Source organism: Rhinolophus hipposideros, assembly GCF_964194185.1.
Source record: "Rhinolophus hipposideros genome assembly, chromosome: 19".
Lineage (NCBI taxonomy): Eukaryota > Metazoa > Chordata > Mammalia > Chiroptera > Rhinolophidae > Rhinolophus > Rhinolophus hipposideros.
In genome coordinates this window covers 10,563,559-10,580,427 of record NC_138065.1, presented here as the reverse complement: position 1 = coordinate 10,580,427, position 16,869 = coordinate 10,563,559, and the positions used below count along the sequence as shown (strand labels likewise).

Genomic DNA, 16,869 nt, shown 5'->3' with positions numbered 1-16,869 from the left:
ATCCAACTTAGAAAGACTGCAAACAAGACAGGGAGTGTGAGGCTGGTCAGCCGATCCTCAGCTTTGGAAACTCCTGGGCCTGGGCTCACTCTGCTCCTGGCCAGACTGCTTCCCCTTCCTCTTTGTCTGTCAAGCTATGTAGACTAGACCCTCGCCACCTAGCTTAATGCCCCTCATCCCGGAAACCTTCTCTGCTGTCCTGACTCAGCTCGTGCAACCTCACACAGTGTATAGCATTTGCTACTTTGTATCGCTAGCTACTGCACGGACATTTCCGGTCTCTGTAACTAGATTATACATTTCTGTGGGGTGAAGAGGCTGGCTTCTATCCCAGCCCGCCTCACTCTCCAGTGCCTGGCAGTGTTCTGCTTAGAAGGAGGATAATAGGGATGGTGGCAGTCTGTCCAGTGCCTTCTGGGTGATCTGCTTTTTCTAAAGCCAGGCTGAGGAAGGGGGGGGGTGGGACGAGAGCAGGGACAGCCAAGGAGCTCTAGGATCCAGGGTCTTAGCATCCAGGTAAGGGGTGCACTTGGGGGGGACTGCCTACTCCAGGACTGGGGCTTCCAATCATGGCCGGAGCTAAAGTCCCAGGAAAGGGAACCCTCTGCTAAGAAGGGAGGCTCCTCAGATGTCTGAGGTGAGCTCTGCTTCCCCCAGCCCCTGGCCCTCACCTCTGCCTGTCTGAGTCCCTGGGTCTCAGCCTCAGTGTGGGGAGGACTGAGATGATTTCTCTACCTGTACAGTCACTCTAATCAAGCTGCTGCCTTATGAGATCACAAGGGAGGAGCTGTGTCAGATGTAAACTTCAGAGTGATTTATGGAGCAGAGCTGCTGTTGCAGCCCTCCCCGTCTGCCCACCCCATTTGCTAGCCCTGCTGTTGGGGCTGTTCTTGGGGATGACATTTCAGGAAAGTAAAGGTGGGGGAGGCACTGGCACATTGGACTGGACTGGTCAAAGTCAGTACCAGTTATGAGAATGGGGTGTCCCAGAGGTCCTCCCTGGGGCAAAAGCAGGGCCCACCAAGGTTTCTTTCTTTAAACAAATCAAGATTCTTGCCCTTTTCTCACCAGAGCAGGGCTGATTTTCCCAGCCTCTCTCCTTACAAATTCAACACAGAGATATTGTGTATTGACTGGGACGGTCTACAGTCTGAGCCAGGTCACCTCCACCCCAGAGAAATGGTCTCTGCCCCGGAGAAATATCTAGGGAGACCGTCAAGCAGTTAGCACTCCAGACCCCAGTGCAAGGTCATTGTTTCACTGTGGAAGGGCCCCTGCCTGGGAGGGCTATGAGAGAGGCACTCCATCTACACCTGTAGGACGCAATTACAGAGCTTTCTGAACACCTACCCAGTAGGCTGGAGTACTCCATCTAGACCAGACCCAAGAGCTATGGATATGGCCTTTCCCATTGTCTGTGCCTCCCTCCTCTTAAAAGCCAACCGAGCCTCAGCTCCTTGAAACTTTCTGGGTTAATTCCAGTTGAGTGTGAACAGCCCCTCCGCCCCCCATTCCCATGTGTGCGTTAACCAGGTCTCCCATCAGGCCATCTTTCCCCACCTCCCACACTGGCCTGGGCAGGCAGTGCCTAAGAGAAGGCTCTGCTGTGAGGTGGTCATTGAGTACTTCCAGTTCTCCTGGCACCAGGTAGGATTGCTTTGCCTTTCCCCGTTAATATTAGGAGCTGACATATGTCTTGCTTTGGCTAATGAAACGTGAGTGGAAGTGACATGTGTCACTTCTGCGTGGAAGCTTTAAGAAACAGTGCATGCTTTGCCACATCCCCTTCCTTCTCATGTGGTAACTGGGAGCCCACGTCGAGATGGAGCCTCTGTCAGCTGCATCCCTGGGTAACAAGGCAGAGCAGAGCCCAGCAAGGCTGCCTAGCACGTGTCACGTGAATGGTCAGTTTCCAAGTTTCCCCTTCCCGTCCTGAAGGGCAAAGGCCCATTTGTCCCTAGGGGTGCGGGAATGAGGACACGGCCCACTCTACCCAGAACCACTGCTCCCCGCGAAGCCCAGAGGGCAGCGCTGTACTCACACTCGTGGCGTACTGGATGTCCTTCCAGATGGAGGTTTCCCGGGACAGGTCGGAGGCCTCAAAGAGGTTGTCCAGGATGACCTCCCCGATCATGTCGTGGCGGGAGAAGCGGTCGAAGTCAAAGACGCTGAGGTGGAGCTTGCGGTCGGCCAGCTCCTCGTAGGGCACCGGGAAGTGGAAGTTCTCGTCGAAGGTGGGGTTCAGGGTCTTGCGGTGCACGCGGGTCTGCAGCTTGCATTTGCGGTCGGGCAGGAGGTAGATCTTGACGTAAGGGTCGGAGCTGCCGCAAAAGTCCTTGGCGGGGAGGTCGAAGGCCTTCAGGATGCGGACGATCAGGGTCTCGCTCTCGTAGTCGTAACGCAGGCTGAAGTTGATCTTCCCGCAGCTCCTGGCGGCCTCCGAGGTGGCGTCGTCCCCATCCACCGACTTCTGCTTGTAGAGCTCGGGCTTGATGCGGCCGATGCTGGTGGGCTGCTCGGCCTCCGGCGGCAGCTCGTTGCCGTAGTCCACGCTGGACACGTGCATCTGCCGGGGCAGGTGGCGCTTGAAGGACGTGTGCCTGGCGGAGGGCGGGAGGGGTGCCGTTAGGGGGAGCCGCAGCCCGAGGCAGGCGGACCCCCCGCAGGGCCGTGGCTCCGCCCACCCGCTGGGGGCGCCCTTGTCCGCCATTGGTGACCCGCTTCCCCCCTGCATACACTTGGTGCACCATCACATGTCTTACCATACGTAAAGTAGTTGGAATCGGGCCTGGTCTACAGTAAGCGCATAAATGGTCACCATGGCTGTCATCACCATTTCCCCTGCGTTTCTCCTATCTGCTTTCTAGGTTTCTTTCCGAGGAGACATGACTCTGGTTCCCCCATGAAACCCTGAGGTTCTGAAGGCGGAAGACCGTCCTTTCTGACCCTGGATGTGGCTCTCCGTTACCATCACCGCCCTCGCTGTAGGTGACAGTTACTGGGCTTTGTAGCCAGACTGCAGAGGTTAACGGTGGCTCTGCCATTGTCTAGTTACGTGAGCTGGGGCAAGTTATTTAACATCTCTGTGCTATCACATGAGAATAATACAAGTAGCAACTGCATGGCATTCTCGTGAGGATGAAATTAACACATGCGCATAAAATACTTAGACCAGGGTCAGGTGTGTAATAAGCCATCTATGGTTAGCTCTCATTATCACATGGGTCACTCAGCGCAACCTTGTGCATCATTAGCCCTATGTTACAGTTGGGAAAAGTGAGGCTTAGGAAATATGAGCAACTTGCCTGAGCTCAGGCAGTAAGCTCTGTCAATGTGACCCCAGGGTCTTCATTCCTGTCCTCCTTGCCTTTGATTGGTCCCCTGGGCGCCAGAGGAGATACTGCAGGGACCCAGGGATCCACAAGAGCCCTAGGTTTTGAATAAACACAATGCCTCACACCTGCATGCATTTTTTCTTTTAAACGTGTTTCTGAATTTAGAGTATGTTTTTGCCATTACGTGGTGGGTGTCGCTTTTGTTTGTTCAGACAAAAAAAAAAAAAAAGAATGCCGTGCATTTAATTGCTGTCACTCAGGGGACTGTGCCACTGGTTGTAAACAAAATCTTCATTGTCACAATGACAGGAGTCCTTGCCTTATCTCCCGTGCACTGCAGACTGTCTGTGAGGCTTTGTTGACATATCCCTAGACACCCCATGCACTTTTATGCCCCCGGGCCTTTGCATATTCACTTCCCTTCGCCTGAAGTCTTTCCCTCCCTCCAAACACCTAACACCTGCCACCCACACACATCCCAGCGCACAGCACCCCACCTCAAAGGCTCCCCTTTGCTAAAGTGTTTCCTGGTGCCCGCCCCCTAGTTGATCATGCACCATGGACCCCATCATGAGATATGGTCTCCAAAGTTCACTCGTTATTATTTCTGGTCTCTGGTCCTCACAGGCTGAAATCTTATGATTGAATAAGGGAACATGGAGGGGTAGGGTTAGGGAAGGGAGCGGTCCACCCCTTACCTGGTGGATGATGCTGGCTCTGTGGTCTGTCGCTGCAGCCGCGTGTGACGCATGAGGTGTTCTTTCACTGACATCTGCACCTCGGCCGGAATATCTGGGGACGTATGGCTGATCTTCACGGCTGCCTCCAGGAAGCCCAGGGTGTGGGGGTCCTTCAGCTTGTCCGCCATGTTGCCTCTGGAGCTGGGGCTCTGGAGGGCTTCCGGGAGGACGTTAGCAGAAGAGGGACTGGAGGCTTCCTTGTTCCTCCAGGGCGTCCAGCACAGCTTCCAAAAAAGAAAGAGAAAAACTGCCACCAGGGCCACGCCACACACAATAAATACCACTGCGAGGAGGCTGACAGAGGTGCCTGCCAGCAGGGAGGGACAGGGACAGACAGAGGCGGGAGAAGCCGGAAGGGTGTTGGAAGAGGGAACACACAGAAGGGACAAAGACGGGAGAAGAGAAAAGAATGGTTATGAGAAAGCCGCCCAGGGGGAGATGGTTTTAGGGTTGGTGCTCTGTAGTCCACTTTGTAAAACATCTGCAGGCTTGCCTTCACCTCGGTCTGATTTCTCTGGCTCTGTCCCGCCCATCCCCTGCCAGCTTGGGGAACACCTGGGCTCCCCTACTGCCTATTGGTATGTGCACAGGGAACAGAAAGTAATTTAAATAGCAGCCTAAGCAAATGTGCAAATTTGCCATGCATTCACATTTGAATTGCTATTAGAGCTGTTACTATGGTCAGACTTATAGCAGAGTCATTTTTGTGTACAGCTCTCTTCCTCAGCAGGCCCTGAGGCTTCGGGGACCAGAGGCTCGGCTAACTGATCCTCTTCCCTTAACCCATCCCCACTGAGCCCCAAGCAAAAGCTCAAGAGTTGAGTTGACTTGAAATGAATGAGATGGAGTGTCACTTCCTTGAGGGCCAAGATGAGGTGTAATGCTTCTTCCATACTCAGAACTCTGCACATAGTAGGCTCAATAAATACTTGAACTAAGTCGGAATATGATCCACACAGTTTATTTTGAAGCTAGATACAAATGATTCCCACAGTTGTCTTTTTCCCATTTCTGTGGCTATTTGAGAGCTTTGCTGTGAAACTGGTATGTTTGAATGTTGTGGTCAGTCAGTTCAGAAGTGGGCGGCTCATTGCCCTATCCCCAGTCCACCCCTGCTCCTGCCCCCCAGTAGGATGCCCACTATTCCAGGAGAGCTGTTAGGATGCCTCCCTTTGGGAGAAATGGTTAAGCCAACCTCCCACCCCACCTTTGAGCCCAAGGCATCTTCTTACTCTGAGTAGAGAGGTCAGAAGGCTCTGAACCAATGGTACACCTGCCAGGTGTACACAAAGACCACTTATGGACAAGCCAGCAGTGGCATCTTATATAGCTTGCATCATGATTGGAAAGTTAAGAAATCCTACCACCGTCATCATCACACCAGACTTTGGTTACTCTGGAAAAGGCCAGATGACTTGGTATCTGGACTTACGCATGGTGGGAACAGTGACTCCCTTTGGAGGAGTGTGTTCTCACCAGTTCTACTCCCTGTTACCAGCCTGGCCCCTGCAGGCCTGCGAGTTTGAATTCTCTGGATTATCCTGTTCTAATGCCTTACGAATGTTAGGATTTAAGGTGAGAAACGACCTTACAAGTACTGAGGCCAGGCTGTGCTTTTGCAAATGGGAGCAATGGTCCAAAGAACGGATCACAGCTCAGAGACAGAGCCTGGACCAGGGTTCAGATATCTACTGCCCAGCCTGGAGCTCTTTCCACTGTCCCAGCCTGTTTGTCCCTGATTAAACTGTGGCTACTATAGCCCTGTGTATTTATGCTTGTCTGACTGAGGGCCTAGCCCAGAAAGTGGCCCATGAGAATGAATGGGTGAATGGTACATAAAACAGCTATAATTATCTCCCAACCAACATTTACTGAGCATTTGCCAGGTGCCAGGTACTAAACTCTGCTTGGAGTGCAGAGATGCTAGGTCCTTCCTGGGGGCATCCAGAGTCCTCTCCCAGCACACGGGCCCCAAGGAAAGCTGTCTCCCGTCCAGAGGGATGTGAGAAGGAGGCGAGAACATCAGCCACTGACTGTCTCTGAGGCACGAGCACTGCCTCTGACTTCCTGGCTGAGGGTATCAAAATAACTATTGTTGTTCCGAGTCCATGACCTAAAGGGTTTGGAGGCTGTTTCTTTAGGCTCTTATGGCCCTGGGGTTCACGAGGAAAGCAACCACGGATAGACATACCCTTATTCTAAGTATCTGGCCATCTCTAGGCCCTTCACAGCTGCTCTCTGTTACAGCTGTTCTGGAAGCCTTCTCTGCAATGACTCACCTTAAAACAAAAGGTATTTCTAAGGCTTTGCTTTCTTTTAATCATACATCTTACTTGCTCTGGTAATAATTAGAATTTTAATGAGGAATGAGGAAGGGGGAGAAATGGGGGAATCCAGAGAGCATAGAGTGCATTTAAATGTTCAGCCTGACAAAAAAAAAAACACAATAAAATAAAATAAAATAACGAATTCATAAATGAAAAGAGAGGTGGGAGGAGGAGGTGGGCAGAGGGAATCTATTTATCCTCGGTGTAGTTGCTATTTTGAATGTTCTCCACATGACCCCGATTGTTGTTCCCTCGGGGCAGTGATTAGGGGAGACAAAGTTAGGATTATCAGGAGCCAGCACCCAGCACTCAATACTGGTTATGTAAGGACCAGGAGGCGCTTCCTCAGCCCGGAGAATCTTTTTCCAGGCACTTCACAGCGGGCCGTGCGAGGAGAATCTGGTCGCGATGTTGCGTGGGCTCATCCTCACAGGGGATACAGGCGGTGAGCAAGAAGGGTAAGAGCAGAATTAGGCCAGGGCCAGGGGTGATTTACAGGAATTAGCCCTTTCAGATCACCATGTGTGGCCTTGAACTGAGCCAGCCCGCAGAGCCTAGTTAAAGGTGCATAAGGATGGGAAGAGTGGGCTCCTGGATGGCCTGAGGACTGTGCAAAGGCCCAGAGCCCCTAAGATATGCGCCTTCCTACCCTGGGCATGCTGGGGACAACCCACCCACGAGAGGTGCCCCCTCTGGAAAAACACAGGTGCACAAGTGGCCTTCAGAGCCTTTTTACCCACTCATGTCTTGTTTGAACCTCAACCCTGGGAGGCAGATAGAATTTTGATGGTCAGCTCAGCCACTTTTGAGTCCTGATCCAGTGCTCTTCATATTCATACCGTGCATTAGCTTCATGACAAGAGAGAGAGAACCTTCCAGGAAGGGTGAAAGCCCTTATCGCGGCACTGGAAAAGAGAAAGTATTTGTATTCTTCCTCCCTCTCTTCTTCCTTCTTTATTTCCCATTCAGCCTTGAGAGAAAGATTCATGGCCCAGGAGTCAGACAGAGCTCCTTCAATGTCCATCCCCACTGGCTCTAAACTGCGTGACTTTGTCAAGCTACTTAATCTCAGCCTCAGTTTCTTCATCTGTAAAATGGGTACAATCATAGTATGTACATCATAGTGTCATTGTGAGGTTTCAATGAGATCAAATGTGCTAAGGACAGTGCCTGGAATGTAGTAAGCAATATAATAAATATCACCTATTTCTCTTAGAAGTACCTAGTTCTGACCAGTCTAGTTTTAAATATACCCTAGTTTTGAAATTTGTTTTAGTGGGTAGAATACATGCAAGCCATGAAACTAATAAATTGAGATTGTTTTAACTTTATCATTACACACCAGGAACAAACTGACTAGCAGAACTAATGTACTTCACATGTAGTTAGGTCTCTGTATATCTCAAGACATAATGTGTACTCTATTAAAAATCTCACATCTCTAAGTTTTTCTGTCGATACTCATTTGCTTGCTTCTTGTCCATTTTTCTTGTTGTTGTTAGCATCACCAGCCAGCTGGTGAACAGGATTGGGCTCCAAAGGACAATTGTGGAAGAGAAATCAACAAAGAAGAATGTGCTATGCTTTTGCAAAATCGTCGTGGGAATTGGAAAAAAGAAGTCCATGACTCAAGGTGAGATGTGAAACATCCTCACTCAGGTGTCAGAGAAGTCCAGTATTCCATGGGTACCTGGTTTGGAAAAGCATCTTGGCCAATTACCCAGCAACCTCAGGGGGAGCAAAGCAGGCTTTCGGAAACACACCCAGTGACCTGGCATTGTGCAGGGACACATGGCTTCCAGCCCTGGCTGGGGAAGTGGACTTCGCCAGGGCTCAGACACGGGGTGGACGTCTCAGGTGAACCCCAGCTCCAGAATGACCACGGAGCACATCCATCCACGTTGCTAATTGTGTGACCGAGAGCAAATTATTCAACTTCTCCGAACCTTGGTTTCTTCTTTGATTTTATGGGGATTCTAATTATCCGTACTTCACAAAATCACTGTGAGTATTAAATAAGACACAAGACAGTGCCTGGCCCGTGGTGAATGTTCCCAAATGGACTCTGGTATTCTTCTTCATGCTTTGCTTTTTTGGTGGGGATGATAGTTTACTGTGTACAGAATGGATCCAAAGTGGGGCCCTCTGAGGCAGGGAATGGGGACACCAGACCAGAGGCAAAGCATCTGAGAGACCTCAGGCCCTTCTTCTCTCCTGGGAAGTTAAGATCTCCCTAAACACCATCAGGGCAGGACCTGCTTGTCACCTTAAGTGAGACTGTCAACCAGGGGTGATGGCTCATTGCCTCCCTCTCTCCCTGGAAAATGCTAGGTTATTAATTAACAACCCAGGGCTTTTTTATCTCCCCAACTGACACTTCTTTCTCCAAAGACAGAGCCCTGGTGCTGCCTCCTCTCCTCTCCACCCATAGTGAGGATTCATCAGCAGTTCTTATCACTTGCTATTGTTCCTGTTTCTCTAATGGGCTTCCATGTCAGGAAAATCCATTTTGTAACAGTAACAGGCATTTTCAAAAACAGATTGTAATTGAAAAGATAAACTGAGGAGAGGAAGTGAAAAGAAAGGGCCATTTTCCCGGCTCCCCTCAAAGCTGGAGAAGCCTGGCTGCAGGGTCTGGGGTTGATGTTGGACCCCCAAAATGGGAAGTGCTGGGGGGCTGTACAGAGAAGGAGGTGCCTCGGTTTAGGGGTTCTCATTCAGACACTGATGGAGACATAGATGAGCAGAACCCAGAAACCAGGCAGCAAGAAAGGCAGAGGTCCAAGAACCTGGAAAGAACAGTGCCTGGTCTGGGAAGGGAAAGGACTCTGGGCATTATTATGGCAATATTAATACGAGTAACATTTGTTACTTATTTCTACGTGTTCAGCATTGCACCCCTTACATTATTTCATTTACTCTTTAAAGCCTTCCTAGGAAATGAGTATTCACCGCTCAAAGATAAATTAACTCAATGTAGAGATGTTAACGAAGTAACTTGTTCAGGGTACATTGCATTAAGTGGAAGAGCTGGGATTTGAACTTGGGACTTTCTGATGTCAAAGTCCATGCTCTTGAGCCAAGCCTCTGGGCGGCTTGGAGGCTGAACTGAACTGTGAAGTTGAAGGCTTGGGCAGAGAAGCTGGGGAGGCATTTCTTTGCCATAATCAGGAGAGGGGCGGCACCCCCTTTGGCCTGACCCCCGGAACCTGGGCAGAACCCTGGAGACTAGGATTATGACCAACCTCCTCATCCCCCATCCTTTCTTCTTCCCTGGAAAGTGCAGACACTGAAGCTTAGCCACCAGCCACGGGGCAAATAACCAGTGACCCCTGAAAAGACTCATGCAGAGATGTGCCTGACAAATACGTGTGTGTATGTGTGTCTCTCTCTGTCTCTCTGTGTGTGTGTGTGTGTGTGTGTGTGTGTGTGTTGGGGGGACAGGGGCTCTTCTGTTCTGAGGCTCACAGACATGGTCCATTAATAATGAGCTCTGCCGTGGCTTGTAAATTTATTAAGAAAACCTGGTGTAATTAAAATTCGGGTTAGCAGGAGGGGGAGCAGAGAGCCCTTGCTTCCTTTCCTTCTCTCAGAGATGCAGGCCAAACTACCGATGGGGATAATTAGCAGAGTCCAAACAGAGAAGGAATTAATGCTCCTGAAAAAGCAGTGATGGGGAGAGACAATGCTGGGCTAATTATGACCGCACCAAGCTTTATGACTGGGCACTGCTTCCACCTTCATTAAGGGATTCAGAGATAAATCGGAGACTGATGTGGCGTGTTATGGCTAACACAGCTCTGGCATTAATTTAGCAATTATTAGCATTATTGTTCTGGCAGATGGTGACTGGAACTTTCTGCCTGATTGGTCCGGCATGTGGTCCCTCTGAATGTGGTGGTCAAAGCGGTGGGGATGGGGTAGGGGCAGGTGGAGAGCCACAAACATTCTCTACCCTTTACCAGCTCTTCCTGCTTATACTTGCAACGAGTCAGAAGAAAAGTCTGTCTGGGTTCATTTGCAAGAAAAACATATCAGCAGTAGAGAGAAGGGAGGGAGGAGATAGTATCACATACCTGGAGCGGCCAGAGCTTTATGTCTAACCTGCTCACCTCTACTTTCAAAGGCCCCTCTGATTTCACTTCCTAAGGGTGGCTCAGTCCTTTGGTCCTGAGAGGCCTCATTTCCTAAAGCAGAACCAACAGGGGTGCCACCTGTTGTCCCCCATTCCAGACAGTCCAACACAGACCCTAAAGAAACCCGGTCTGATCCAGATGCCTCAATCTTACTCCTACTTATTTGCAGCCACAGGCTGTATTCCCACAGTGTGGACAGGAGGACAGAGTAACGTTAGAACAGCCAGAAGAGAACACATCTTTTGTACAGAGCTTGGAGGGATGGAGTATTCTGGATCTAAGATTCCCACACTTGAAGTTCCCACAGTCAGAGAGAGAAGAGAACTTCTAGAACTGTAAATCCAAGGGCTCTGCCACTCCTACATACTAGATCCTCATTCTAGAATCATGCAGCTCAAGACACACCAAGGACTCAGTGTATTGCCACCATAGGTTCTAACAGATCATGCAAGGATCCTTACAGGAAGGCAAAATCTGCACAATTCCTTCCTTCCAGCAAGGAGGGGGAGAGTGACTGATTATTCAGTCATAGAAAACAGGACTTTTGTATTTTGATGAAATGCGATGCATTTATTTAATATGCCATCACAAAGAGGAAAAATATTATCTGTGATGCAAAAGGCCAACTTCAAAGGCAGGTGGCTGAATTACAGAACATCTCCAGAGTTATTAGGGAAGTGAACAAACATCACATACATCTCATGGCCATATGTAAGTAGGAGAATAATTTTTCCTGGCTGCCAGCCTGGGAGGGGCAGGGCAGCTGGTTCTCGCATCAGCTTCCTGCATTTTCTGGAACACCTCGGAACCTCTGCTAGTTACTACCTCAAATCCAGAGCCCATGCAACTTGGCCTGTGGAAGAAGTTGAAAGAAAGAAAGGTGGAGAACTGCCTATCAGTGTCCCCTTGCAGGGTTGGGGGTGGAGGGAGTGTATTAAAGGGGATAGCTGACCCTTTGCCTTTAGAGTTTTTAAAGAAAAGGGGAACTTGTTTTTAGTTGGGACAGTTCGTGTAGAGGTGTTTCCAAGTTGGCGTCTGGTTGAGATTTCCTGTGCAATTCCTAGCACAGACCCTGGCATCGAGGAGGGTCCCAGTAAATGATAATAGAGTCTGAATCTCAATTGTTGAATCTCAGGCTGTTACTAGAAATCCCACGAGCAAGAGACTGAGAGCAGGAGGAAAGCAGGGGGAAACATACAATGGTAAAGGGAACTGGGCATGCTCTAGCCACTTAGGTTTTTCATGAAACTGCAAATGAAAAGACCCAACATTCTCTGACTGGAGAATCTGGGATACAGCGAGTAGGCTGGGATGTAGGCTACCTGGGGAACTGTCCTGAATGCCACAGCACCTCCCCAGACCCTGTACTCACCTAAACCCTGAGATGCCAAAGCCCCTCTCCGTCTCTGTCTTTCTTTTGCTATGATCAAGGGCCTGCTTCTGCCTCCCCCATCCCTTTCAGCCCCCAGGCTGGCCCCCCGGGCTTCCTGAGGCTTGTGACTCAGCAGCCGGAGTTACAGTCTCCCAGGGCTGACAACTCAAACTCACTTTCTGAAGCAGTCTGCAGGGAACACATACTGAATCATCTGGGCCCGCTGGCTCTTACTCCCCAGCCTTCTCTCAGCCTCAGCCTGGCGTCCCGGTACCTGTCATTCCAGACTATGGGGTGTACCTCTCCAGTCAGAACACCAGTGCCTCCAGGTATCAGGGATGCGCTGCCCACATACATCCCCCCCTCACCGCCAGCATTTCTGCTCAGGACAGACAGGAGGGGCAGCCTCCATCCCAGGTGGAACTCGACAGGTGTGTCCTCACCTTGAATTGTCCCCTTTAGGGTTTGAGGGGTCAGGATCAGCATTAAGGGGTCCCCATTGGTGATGGATCATTGGAGGAAGGGAGGAAGGGAGCTGGGGAGGCAGGCAGGAGACTTCCTGACTTGGGGACAATTGTGTGTCTGGTGGTTATGGGGAGCTCGGTGGTGTAGGAAGTGATGGTACCAGAGAACCAAAGTCTAATTATACTTGCTGTGCCTAATCTATTCTGAGATTCTTCAAGAGGGAGAATCAACCTCTCCATCACTGTACCACCTTCTAAAAGTTGTTCTTTATGTCTAACCTCAGCCCCTTCTGCTGTAGTAACCAACCCATTGATTAAGCATTGCCCAGGCGAGGTGGGGGCTGGGAACATCCCCCCTACAACCCCCACAGGGTTGAGGGGGGCTCCACTTCCCCCAAGGCTGGACACAACCCCCTCACACACACAAGCCACCGCTTGGCCCACTGCCCTCCGCTCTCGCCTCTCGCCCCTCCCCCAGCGGCCCTTACCCAGGACCTACCTAGATCGCTGATCTTTAACCTCAAGTGGAAACGGAGCCTTGGAACCTGCGGCCTCTGGGAGGCTTACACCACCTGCACCCGCCTCCGGAACCGCAGCTCCGCTCCAGTCCCCGGCTTTTGATCCCAGGAGAAGCGCGTGGAGGCGAAATTCCCGCCTCGTACAGCCCCTTCCTCCCTTTCCCACGGCGCCGATGTGGAGCCCCGGAGCAGCCCCTCCGGGCGTACCCCTAGGCCCAGAGCCCCCGGGGTCAGGGCAGGGGGACACGGAGGGGTAGAGGCTGCAGAGCCCAAGAACCCCGGCTCGCTGGTTCCCGCAGGATCTCGCCACCCCCGCTCTGCATCCCCTCGCGGCCTCGCACTGCCCCGCGTCGCTCCCGCGGGAGGGAACGCGACCCGGCGTTCCCTCCAGCTCAGGACCCTCCAGACCTCGGCATCGGGACAAAGAAGCCCGGCTGCCGCGGGCGAGCGCGTGGCCACCCGGCGCCGCGGTGGCAGGTAAATACTGGGGGCCCGCCGGCCACCACGCTGCCCATCCTCCCGCGGCTCCCGCCGCCAGGGCGCGACACGCCATTCCCGCGGTCGCGACTCCCGGGAGACGCCGCCGCCGCGCGCCGGGCCCGGGGCCCGCGGGGCGCAGGCTCCACACTCACCGTCTCCCGCGCGCTAGATTTGGGTCGGGCTCCCGCCAGGGCTCGGCGGCCGCGCGGGTCCCCGCTGGGCCAAGTCGGCGAGAGGTAGCGCTCGGGCGCGCACCGGCCCCGATCCCAGTGAGTCAGACGGAGACCGAGGGAGCGCGGTATAGGCGCGGGGGGCGGGGGAGCATGCCGCGACACCCGCCCCCACCCGCCCCCCGCGCCCGGGGGGAGACGCCGAGAGCCACTCGCGGTCCGAGAGGCACCCGGACCCCCAGACCTCGCGCCGGCCCGCCGCATACCCAAGTTTCTCTCCGAGAGACCCCGGGGGCGCGGGCTGCGCTCCTCGAGAGAACAAGCGGACGGACAGAGCGACAGCCTGGCCCTGGGACTTCGACGCCCCTGAAGAGACGAGTTATGTCCTCAGCCCAAGTGTCCCAGCTCCCCGCTCGCTCCACGGATCCCTCCCTTGGCGATCGCCCGCACGCAGGACGCGCGGAGAGAGGAGAGGGAAACTGAGGCCCCGAGGGGTGTCACATCCCGGGGTCCCCGCAGAGTCACAAGGGAGGGGGCAGAGGGATTCTCTCCTCCCGGGTCCCCTTCGCGTCCCTCCGCTTGCCCTACGGGCCGTGGGCCAGGGCGCTGGCCCAGGGTGGTTGCGAATGCAGAATCCGGAGCCGAAGTTGTCTCTCTAGGTTCCCAGGCTCCGGAGGCCAGAGCTTTTGGGGGGTGGGGGCGGCCAGGGCGAGAATCCAGGGAGGAAAGGGGCCTCGGCTTTCGCGTTACCTGCGTCGACCGCGCTCGGACTCCGCTCCGGGGTCTGTAGCTCGAAGCTCTGACAAGTCTCCGAGTCCAGCCCGAGAGGGGGCGGCCGGGCCCGGCACAGCGACGCCAGCACCGCGAGCGCCGCCTGGCACCGAGGCCCCTCGGTCCCCCACACCCCGCTCATGCCCCGGACACCCCGGCTCTCCCGGAGCAGCCGCCGGAACCGCGCCTTGGCCGGACTGGGGAGGGGCAAGGAGGCCCCAAGAAGACCCTCCCCGCAGCGGCCCCCTGCGGCTCCGCTGGGCTTTTCATCACTACCCCGCAGGGTCTCCGCCCCTCACGTGCCATCCCACAGCAGCTGGCGAGTCTGGCGCCTCACGGCCGCCCCCTCCACACTCAGGGACTGGTCTGAGTCCCGGTGGGTTCCAGGAGATGGGACCCAGTTGTCCCACACCCTGGAGGGTGCAAGGCCCGGGGGTCTGGCTCCGCGCTCACTGCCAGACCACTGTGTGACCTTGGGCCTCTGAGCCTCAATTTCCCTCTCTGTAAAAGGAGAATAATGATTGCGAGTGCTTCAGGGGCTGCCTGAGGATATAAAGATAGTGTTGGTGAAAATACTGGGTAAATCGCCACTTGCTACACAAGTGGCAACGAAATAGATAAACCCATTCCAGAGAGAAGGACGACCCAGCTGGGGGTGGGAGGACCTTGGCAAACGTTCCTGGTGGGAGAAGTTAGTTAGACTTGCCCCGAGTCGCAGTTTCGGAGGCAGAAGACCCTAAGACTGCGCGGCAATGCGAACTGCAAAAAGACTTCCCGAGCCCCGCAATCCTGCGGTCCGCGGTACCCGCACGTTACTATGGCGACGGGAGGCAGCGGCCGTCTCTCTCCATGGCAACGGGAGGGGAAAGTTTCTGGCGAATAGGAATCGGGGGCATTTCAAGAGGGCGCTCCGTTCCCGCCAGACCCACCTCCCCGCATCCGCGCTACAATCACAGAGATAATGTGTTTTGCAGTTAAGCATAACAAGGGCCAGAAAGGACAAAACTACACGGAGGATTGAAGCTAGACTTGAGGCAGAACTCCCCTCCAGGGACTGTGGCATGAGGTTCAGGAGCAGGTTGGCGGAGGGGCTCTGAGGCGCCTCACTCAGCCTTGGAGGTCTACGGGCCGCCACCAGGCGCGGCCCTGCCGGGACCCTGTCACAAAAGTCCCTCCCACATCCTCGGTTTGTCCGTGGGTGGGCCCCTTCCTGCGTGGGGCTCACCCGAAGCTCCAGGCTCGGGTCCCTCTGCCTTCCGGAGCTGGGAAGGATACTTTAGCTGGAGCCTCCGGAAGCCAACAGGGCTGGTATGAACCGTGGTGGTGGGCTGGGGCGGAGGGTCTTTCCTCCTAACTAACACGCTAATTGGAGGTGACTCACGTTCCAGGGGGAGGAGATTCGGAGCCCCAGCTCCTGGCGGTCTCCGCCATGCACCATCTGCGCCAGCCGCGCTAGCCCGCCCTTGGACTTGAGAGCCGCGGGCAGCCTGTACCCCCCAGGGACAAAGGGCCAAGGGAGGTCTGAGGGGCCCCTGGCCTAACCAGGCTGTTTTTCCTGTAGGGACGCGCTCCTTGGCTCTGTCCACGGTCCTGAAGACCCAGTTAGTGGAACCGTCGCGTGGGAACGGCGGTAGGGAAGAGGTGGGCTGAGCAATTGCAGCTTCCACCCTGGACCCATGGGGCCTGCAATGGGAGAGGGCTGGGACCGCAGGCGCGAGCGACTGAGCAGGTGTGACCCCAGCGACGTTATGCAATCCAGGCCGCCTGCCTGGGCTAGATGCTCAGTTGCTGTTCCAAGGACAGGTGAGGCTGTGGACACCCCATTCGCCTCCCAGTGCTTCTAGAACCCATCTGAGGAGCCCAGAGGTCCTACCACCTTCCCCTCCACCACCCATTGCAAAGCTCAGCACCGGTGAGAGACAGGAGCGTGGAGGCCCCTTATTACACGCTCACTGGCAGTTTCTGAGGAGCTAGGTTAGTGTTTATGTAAAATACAAACGGAGAAAAAACGCTCTCTGCCCATGTTTATGGCAACTCTGTCACTCCGCGGCGATTTCGCCCTCCCCCTCTCGAGTTCCTGGGGAAATTCGCAGAACAAAGCGCCTTGTTTTGCCTTTGCAGAGAATGAAAAAACACAGGACCTTTCCAAGGGCCCTGGCCCGTGATGCAGGGAAATCAATATTTTGCTCACAACGAGTGGGGGAATTTACATCTAAACGGAAGGCAAAGGAGCCTGTTCGGAGCAGAGCAGGTGGCAGGAACCGAGAATTAGCAGATAATTTCTCATTGTTCCTGGATTCAGCCTCCACACTCGGCAGGCGGTTCTGCAGCGTCTCTGACGCCCCGGCAGCAGCTCTGGACCTGGCATTTCTCAGCGGAGCAACGAGAAGGAAGTTCTGCTCTGACAGGACTGAGGGAAGGGTCTGGGGCTCCCGAGTCCGTCAATAACTATTGAATTTGGAGTGTCTGAGTGCGTGTGAGAGACACAGAGAAAGAAACAGACAGACACAGAGACAGGGAGACACAGAGACAGAGAGGCAGAGACACACACAGAGA

The 16,869-nt window shown here is 53.8% G+C and overlaps 1 protein-coding gene across 5 annotated transcripts in view; it reads right to left on the bottom strand.

The window, feature by feature from the left end:
• Positions 1 to 14,455, bottom strand: part of SYT6 (synaptotagmin 6) — a gene marked incomplete at its 5' end in the record, with an annotated part of 51,912 nt that extends 37,457 nt beyond the window's left edge. For 4 of the 5 annotated variants that reach the window (XR_013991809.1, XR_013991810.1, XM_081026868.1 and 1 more), the window contains 3 exons: positions 2,042 to 2,600; positions 4,034 to 4,382; positions 14,293 to 14,455. Coding sequence is in view for 3 of the 5 variants with exons in the window: in XM_081026868.1 (XP_080882994.1) it covers positions 2,042 to 2,600; positions 4,034 to 4,382; positions 14,293 to 14,455 (1,071 nt within the window). Of the gene's footprint in view, positions 1 to 2,041; positions 2,601 to 4,033; positions 4,383 to 12,873; positions 12,944 to 14,292 lie in introns of those variants that run through there. The other variant, XM_081026869.1, reaches the window with a different exon arrangement.
• Between the last annotated feature and the right edge of the window lie 2,414 nt (positions 14,456 to 16,869).